This window comes from Condylura cristata, unplaced genomic scaffold (genome assembly GCF_000260355.1).
Source record: "Condylura cristata isolate star-nosed mole 26May11 unplaced genomic scaffold, ConCri1.0 scaffold00002, whole genome shotgun sequence".
NCBI lineage: Eukaryota > Metazoa > Chordata > Mammalia > Eulipotyphla > Talpidae > Condylura > Condylura cristata.
This window is the reverse complement of record NW_004567103.1, coordinates 51,428,919-51,436,537: the sequence shown is the minus strand read 5'-3', so window position 1 is coordinate 51,436,537 and position 7,619 is coordinate 51,428,919. Positions and strand designations below refer to the sequence as shown.

General features: G+C 40.5%; 1 protein-coding gene across 1 annotated transcript; it reads right to left on the bottom strand.

Annotated features, from left to right (window-relative positions):
- Positions 1-3,406: 3,406 nt before the first annotated feature.
- Positions 3,407-7,141, bottom strand: FIGN (fidgetin). The gene has a single exon (XM_004674599.2). The coding sequence runs from the start codon at positions 7,138-7,140 to the stop codon at positions 4,894-4,896; it is 2,247 nt and encodes a 748-aa protein (XP_004674656.1). The 5' UTR covers position 7,141; the 3' UTR covers positions 3,407-4,893.
- Positions 7,142-7,619: the final 478 nt, after the last annotated feature.

Genomic DNA, 7,619 nt, shown 5'->3' with positions numbered 1-7,619 from the left:
CTTACGAAATGCATGACATTCAAAAAAAGACAACAAATAAATACTACATGTACAATATGTAGCAATGAGGTAGAAATGGTTATAAAGAACAATGCTTGAATATAGGTCAGATGAAAAAAGGAAAAAGGAAATGAATATTCTCTAGCAACTGTATATAATTCACAAGGAAACACGCACACATGCGCACAGGAGAGGGAGAGAGGGAAAAAGTGGAGGGTGGAGACAGAGAGAGAGAGAGAGAACACGAAAGAAACAGAGAAAGAGAAAGGGGATTTTAAGCCTAGATAAACTTTACCTTTTCTGTATCATAAGACAACAAGAAAGAATGAATGTGCTCCCAACCTTGGTGTACTACAGAACCATTTTATAAATATTTAACATTCTATGGAACTGATTCATATATTCTCACACAACTCTGTGGCAAGGCTGACCCATGCTGCCCACATTCTACATATCACTGAGACAGGGAGGTGAAATTTTCCTGCTTTCACTCTAATTGTCTTTGACAATTGCAGTGCCTGGTGCTACACTGCTTGTGTTGTATTTAAAAACAGGGGAAAGAGGAGAGACTTGTTCATTAAAGATGCAGTATCCCTGGTTCACACAAATGCATCTGGCAGGTTCAAAATCGAATGTCAACCAGAGGTCTTAGCAGAGTGTGAGCTTTAGTTCATGTGTTGGTTAGTCACAAGTACAGCTGGTTTTGAATTCTGAAATACTAATAGCTCCATGTTTGCTAATGTGCTTCATATTAAAAATTGGCAGATCACTTGATAACTGAAGTCTTTACTTTTTAAAAGAATACTTGCTGAATTATAAAGTGATCGTGTGTATCTTTGCACATATGAAGAAAAGGAAGAAACCAGTTGCTTCTGATTAATGCAAAATAGATGTTAAAGTTGAAATAGGTGGTAGTGAAAATGGCACACATACATACACACAGACACACACACTAATTTTTATATATATATTTATATATATATATATATTAGAACTTTAGTGGCCTCAATAATTCAACAGACTGTGTCCCTTTCACTTTGCAAAATAACAGTTTTGATAATTATGATAACCAATTCTTGCTAAGAAACATGAGAATGGGATTATAGAACTATCTTTCTGCCTGCAGTTGGACACATTTTCAGAGAAATTCCAAATGTCTCTAAAACATATTTTCCAAACCATAAATATATTTAAATTTACAAAGACCTATTGTAGGAATTAATTTAGACTCTTTTTATTTATTTTTTTGGGAAGTATTCTTTTGAAAACTGCATAGCCAAGTACTATGCAACCCATGTAAATTGACCTTGCTACTTTACATAGTATAGCCTCTGGATAGCTTTTATCACTTGCCCAGATGGTGTTTGGCCTATGTATTTTAGTGGAATGGTTTATTTTCTCCTTGATAGGTTTCAAATGCAGAAGAAAACATTATACCCGTCTATCTGCATTTGAGTAGAATACAAACTGACTAATAGATAAACATTCTGTGTGAAAGTAAATAGCCTTAAAGTATACTGCCTTCACATTCCATTGATCAGCTCAGTCAGCAAAGTTTTCCATGTTGTCACTAATGTTCCAAATATTTTGGTGAGAAGCATGCCAGAAATGAGTATTTCCATTTGTGTCATACATAAGGTCATTATGAATTGCCTCCTGAATTTCTATTGATCCCTCAACTGAAGTAGTTTCCTTTACTTCTTTTTTGTCCCATTTGGAAATGTTCTAGCAGTCGTGAAAAGAATTAGGGGCTGTTAAATGGGCTGGCTCAGTCTCCTGTCAGAGGGCATGGGATTTGGACTGCTTCATTACCTTACCTTCATTAGTAGTAGCCTTCTCCAAATTCTTAGCAGTCTAAAAGAGGCCAAGAGTATGAAGCCTGGATGACTCAGTTGTACTATCATTGATTGTACAAGAATGTTTACACTTCTGAGGATGCAAATCCCGGACCCCACCCTAAGCCCCAGAAGGAATGGTGAGAAAGAAGCTCATTGTTAGGAGAGTACCTAGAAGAGCTCATAATACCACCATGCAGAATAAGACTCACAAGAAAGTAACATCTATACAAAAGTCTGCCTGTGTCCCCAAAAGATCTTCACCTCTTTCTTCATGACCGATTTCCTAAGAGACCAAATCCTAGAATTCTGAGGCTAAATGAAATTCACACATAACTTCAGCTTCTTCCTAAATACATGGATTTTGACCACTCTTATGACAAACTTCTTTTTAAAGTTATTTAAAGCTAAATGCCAATAGGCATGACGTTATGTTTAGTTTTATAAATGAGTGTAAAACACAATAGTGCAGTCATATATTTGGCATTAACTATCTGGGAGGAGTCCCCCCCAAAAGTGTGGGTCAGCATTAGATTTTCCAAAGTTGTCTAAATAAGACCGGGTTTGTCAAAACTTGCCAGTTACTTTCATGTGAACACAGCATGTTGGCGGAAATGAAATGTAATGTCTAAAAGACAGAAAATAGGTCAGCACTGTGCAAAGTAAACTTGTCAGTGAGATCAATATGAACCTACAAGTTAATGGGGATATTAGAATTTCCTTACAACAAGAGCTGTGCAGGGTAGAACACGTCTGTAGTGTTTATTCACTTGTGAAAAGCAAAGGACATAAATAGTATTTTTTGTATCCTTTTGTATCCTTAATGAAAGGCACTGCTTTTTAATATGGAATATTTATATGTAAGCACAGTTTTAATTGATAAAGTATTATAGTAAATTGATTTCTGGTTCATTCACTCAGATTATTCAACATGAAAAATGGGAAAAAAGGGGAGTAAAGACTAAGAAGTCCATCATAGCTTTCTTTAAGTGTATCAGTAATTTGACATCGTGGGTGAAATCAGTAAAAATTTTTGAAGGAAAAAAAAACAATAACAGAAAGACCTTTCTTGGGGCTTCTCATTGCATTTATTTAAATTTTTTAAAAATGTACATCACTTTTTGAATACATAAATCGCCAGTGCTTTGCAACAGTTTTGCTACTGCATTTCTCAGTTGAAAAGGGGAAGAAGAAAAAAAAAAAAAGAAAAATACATTCAAAAAGCAAGGCTGTTTTGCTATGCACAGGCAGAGGCTTTGGAAAGCTACAGCCTACACCGTCTGCTCAGAGGCATTGCCCAACGTCAGTCAGCTACAGATGAGAAGTTGCACATAAAGCATTAAAGGATACAAAGAACAACTTGGTGGGGAGCAGGAGAGAATGGGAAATGACAAAAACAACAACAACAACAAAACACCACATATGCTATTGGGCGGGGGTGGGCTGAGATGGAAGTAAGCATGAAGGCTGATGTCTGCAGAAACTAGATTCATGGGAAAAGGTGGAGGAAACAGTAACATGTTTAGAAAACCATCCGCGGGGTTGTGTGCTCGTGTATGTTTGTGTGTGTCTTTTCCAATTTTCTACTTTTTTTTTTCCTAAGAGAAATGTAACAAAACTGAGGTAGAAATGAATGTAGGAGGAACACAGCACAGAAGATTTCAAAACGAGAAGCAAAATTGCACTGACAAGAGAGGGATCAAAAAGGAGAAGGGATGTAGAGTTTCCTTGTGGTATACATACATACATGAATATATGTATGTATATATGTATGAATATATATATGTATATATGTTGGTTGGTTGATTGGGTTTTTGTATCGAATCATTTGATTGTTTTGGTTGCTATCTTCTGCATTCTATCAAACATCACGGTGAGCCTATAAGCTAGATTAGTGAACAGAATGACACCATTCCCAGCAGTTTTAAGAGATAACTTGCAAACCACCACCACTACTATCACCTATGCAGTAAAAGGCAGTCCTTGTTTTCAGGTACTGTGACTTTCAGGGTCCTAAACAAGTCTTGTGACGGACTGTTTTAGACACTAACACAAACGGAAAAGTAGCTTTCCACTAACCAGTGTACCTTTTAAGACCATTTTCACTTAATATCAAGGAGCAATGTACGACGAACTCTTGCAATTATTGACATAAAGAATTATTCTGCTCTGGTTAATTCCCCATAATCAGTAAAAGAACTTTGATTTAAAATCCTTTTAGTTCTCCTTTAAATTGTAAATATTTTCAGTTGTATCACACATCAGTATTTTTCTGGATACATTCAAAGAAATTTTCCTTGCTATTTTCCAATTGTTGAGGTAAACATACATTTTAATATAAAGTAACATTGAAGCCTATCCCATTACTCTCAGCAGTACATAGTGCTTTCAACACATTCCTTTGAGGTACTGTACAAATCACAATCGCTTTCCTGAGTTTTTGCAGACAAGAACATTAAAAGAAATGAACTGCAGAAATTAAGGTCCAGATTACCGTTACCCTGTTTTACCTGTTCTTAGTTTAATACTGCAGAACAGACAGGATTGAGGAATACTGTTGCTCTTAAATGGCAAAAATCTGGTTTTCTGTCATAACACAACCGTTCATCTCTTTAGTCCAATAATGTTTGAAGTTAAAGCTCTTTATATTAGCACATGCCACCAATGTAATTGTGAGGCAAACAAAAAATAAAGCACCACTCCAGGCACTTGACAGCAACTAAATCTCGAGAACAGCAGAATGGAATCAACACACGAGGTTCATGTCCTTCTGAAATCAACACACTTGCACCTTGCTCCTTGGTGAGTGTTGTCTAACTTGAACCAAACTGAGCATCAATAGATGCTTTCTGTCATCTGGGGCTTTCAAATCAGAAGCTCTCGCTTGATGCCTTTTTTCCTCCACATCTACCCTGACTCTAAAGATGCAATTTAATCGTCGTCTTCCCCAGTACCCTTTTGCGATTTAAACACTACTGGAAAGGGGCTCTAAACCCTATGTAGCAGGTTTTATGTGTGTGTGCCAACATTCATTACATTTTCTTTTTTAAAGAAGTTATCACTGACTGCAACCAAACATTTTGTTCCATTCAACATACATATCAAGCTCTTTTTGAGATATGCTAGGCTGAATCTTGCAGAAAGCATTTTCAAAGTCTTGATATGTAACTGGCCTCAACTGGCTGGGCATAATGGCTGAAAGGTCTGTGGCTGGCATGGCATGAAGGGGGCCCACCACTGCTTCCTGACACAAATGAGCCACGTCTAGTCCAGAAAAACCTTCTGTGCGCTGGACGAGCAGTGCAAACTCCTTGTCATTGAGACAGTAATTGTGCTGTGAGAGCAGTTGTACTATTATCTGGTGCCTCGCTGTGCTGTCAGGAAGTGGGATTAAAAGTCGTTTCATGAAGTACCTCCGAAGAGATTCATCTATTTCTTCTGGTTTACTGGTGGCACAAATTACTACGATTTGGTCCTCAGCCGAAGTTAGTACAGTGTCCAGCTGCATCAGAAATTCGGTTCTCATCCGACTGACTGGACTGTGCTCCTCACTCACTTGAGAGGAGAGAAGCATGTCAATATCGCTGACAAAAATCACCGAGGGCTGGCGACACCTGGCCACAAGGAAAGAGGCATGGATAATTTTCTCTGCTTCTCCTAACCACTTAGCGACTAGTCCAGAACCGGCGATTTTGAAAAACGTGGCCCCCAGCTGACTAGCTATGCATCTGCCCAACAATGTTTTGCCTGTTCCCCGAGGTCCGAATAAAAGGATGCTCCGAGGTAAGGCCGTCAGTCCACTGAACGCATCGGACCTCAACACCGGCCATAAAACCTCCTCCTTAATGACAGCCTTTACCAGGTCGAGACCAGCAATGTCATTCCAGTCCACTGGCGGTCCTTGGGTGATAATCTCGTTGGTTACCAGGTCAATGAGGTGCGTGTCAGTGTTCTTCAGTTGCTCGTCCACAGAGTGGTTGGATGAGGTAGCTGCACGGAGTCCAGGGCCTTGCATTGGGTGAGAGAGGAGTTGCCTGTGCTCGTCCCCATGCTCACTCATTACCGGCGACGTGTACTTCCCAAAGGATTCACTGGATCTTGATCCCAATGAATTTTTAGCAGTACTGTAGGAAGGAGGGGTCAGAGCCCTGCTGGACTGGCTGCTGAATTTCCTTTGCTGTTCAGAGGACATTAGCTGCTTCGTTGGCTTAAATGCTAAGGATGATGTTTCAGCACTTCTGTCAAAGCCATTCCCCCGATTTGAGTTTGAAATGCTGTTGTCGGGCATTCTGTACATAGGACTCTGTGTAGATCGCTGTTGGCCATAGCTGTAATTTCCGTAACTGGAGTCCATATCTCCTTGCCCTGCCATATAGAAAGCTTTCCTTTTGAGAGAACTCGCGGAACTGTTGGTCAGAGCTGAGGGCGCGATAGGTGTCAAACCGTGGCCCTGGTAGGTGTAGCCAGGAACAGTGGTCGGGGGGAGAGGGGTCGGCGCAGGAATTCCTGAAGGCAGGTATGCTGAAGGAGGAGGGGGTGCACCCCCAGGGCTGTACCCAGATCCCACAGCAGTCTGAGGAGGATAGCTCGCTGAGGGATAGCTGTAACTGGAGAGGTTAGAAGTGCCATTGTAGCCTGGGACCAGGGCTGGTGGAGGAGGAGGTGGCGGTGGCGGCTGTAGGAGCCCGGAGCTATGCAAAGGAGACGGATGAGGGGAAGGAAGTGCAGGTGCTGGCTGGCTACTGTACGTAGAATGCAAATATGATCCGTTGTATCCGGAGGCATATTCCTGAGATGGGAGCCCTGCATGAAGACTAGGTACAGTGTGGCTTCCACAGGTACTACTTGAATAACTTGGTTCTGTCAGGTTGCTGGCCACCCCAGGAGAGCTCCCTATACTGGCAGAGACGTCTGCTGGAGGGAGAGCTGAACTGACTCCAGCTTTGCTGGCAGTGATAACATCGGGAACACAGTTCATGGGATACACAGCTTCTGAATTCAAGGAAGACTGCCAGGGTTCGCTTTCATTTTTCCGACCATTCACTAGTCCTGATGGTGTATCTGAGTAGTTGCTGAGTACAGGTCGGTCCACGGGGCCTTCCAAAATGCCAGAATACTTCTCTGCATATTTTTTTAGTAGGTTGGATGCAGTCAGAGCAGATATATCATCATTGGCCCAGGCATACTGATAGGTGCGCTGCAAATGACCTCTGTAGGCTTCAACTTTATGGGCAGGAGACCGAGTGGTTGAAGTGATGTCAAAGTGCTGTTCTGGCCACTGGGCATGCTCCGGCGTCCACTGCATCTTCAAGCCTAGGGATTTGGGGGAGGGAAAAGTTCATTTATTTAGATACTTATCCAAACTGTTTAAGATGGCCTCCCCAAATTCTCATTACCCATTATTTTCCATGAATGATAATGACATGGGTAAAAGATTTCCCATATCTATTATGATCTCAACAATATGAACAGTTTGCCATGGACGGAATTTCAATCCTGTGTAAAAAGTAAATAGAATTGGAACAAAAACTCTTCAGAAGATCTTTTTAGGTAGTAAGCAAGTCTATATCAATTAAATCTATTAAGTCATTTCCTACACACCGGCAAAACACACACACACACACACACACACACAGATATATATATATATATATATATGTACACACACATTCCTGTCAGGCTAGAATTCAATCACAGGTTCTTACAGTAAAATATGCGTATATTTTAAATATCTAGCACGTGGCAGTATTAGCATGTGCAATATCTATATCAGTATTAGCATGT

What these genes read in the sequence shown, in the direction of transcription:
- FIGN (XM_004674599.2), bottom strand. Translation starts at nt 7,140, where the DNA reads ATGCAGTGGACGCCGGAGCATGCCCAGTGGCCAGAACAGCACTTTGAC.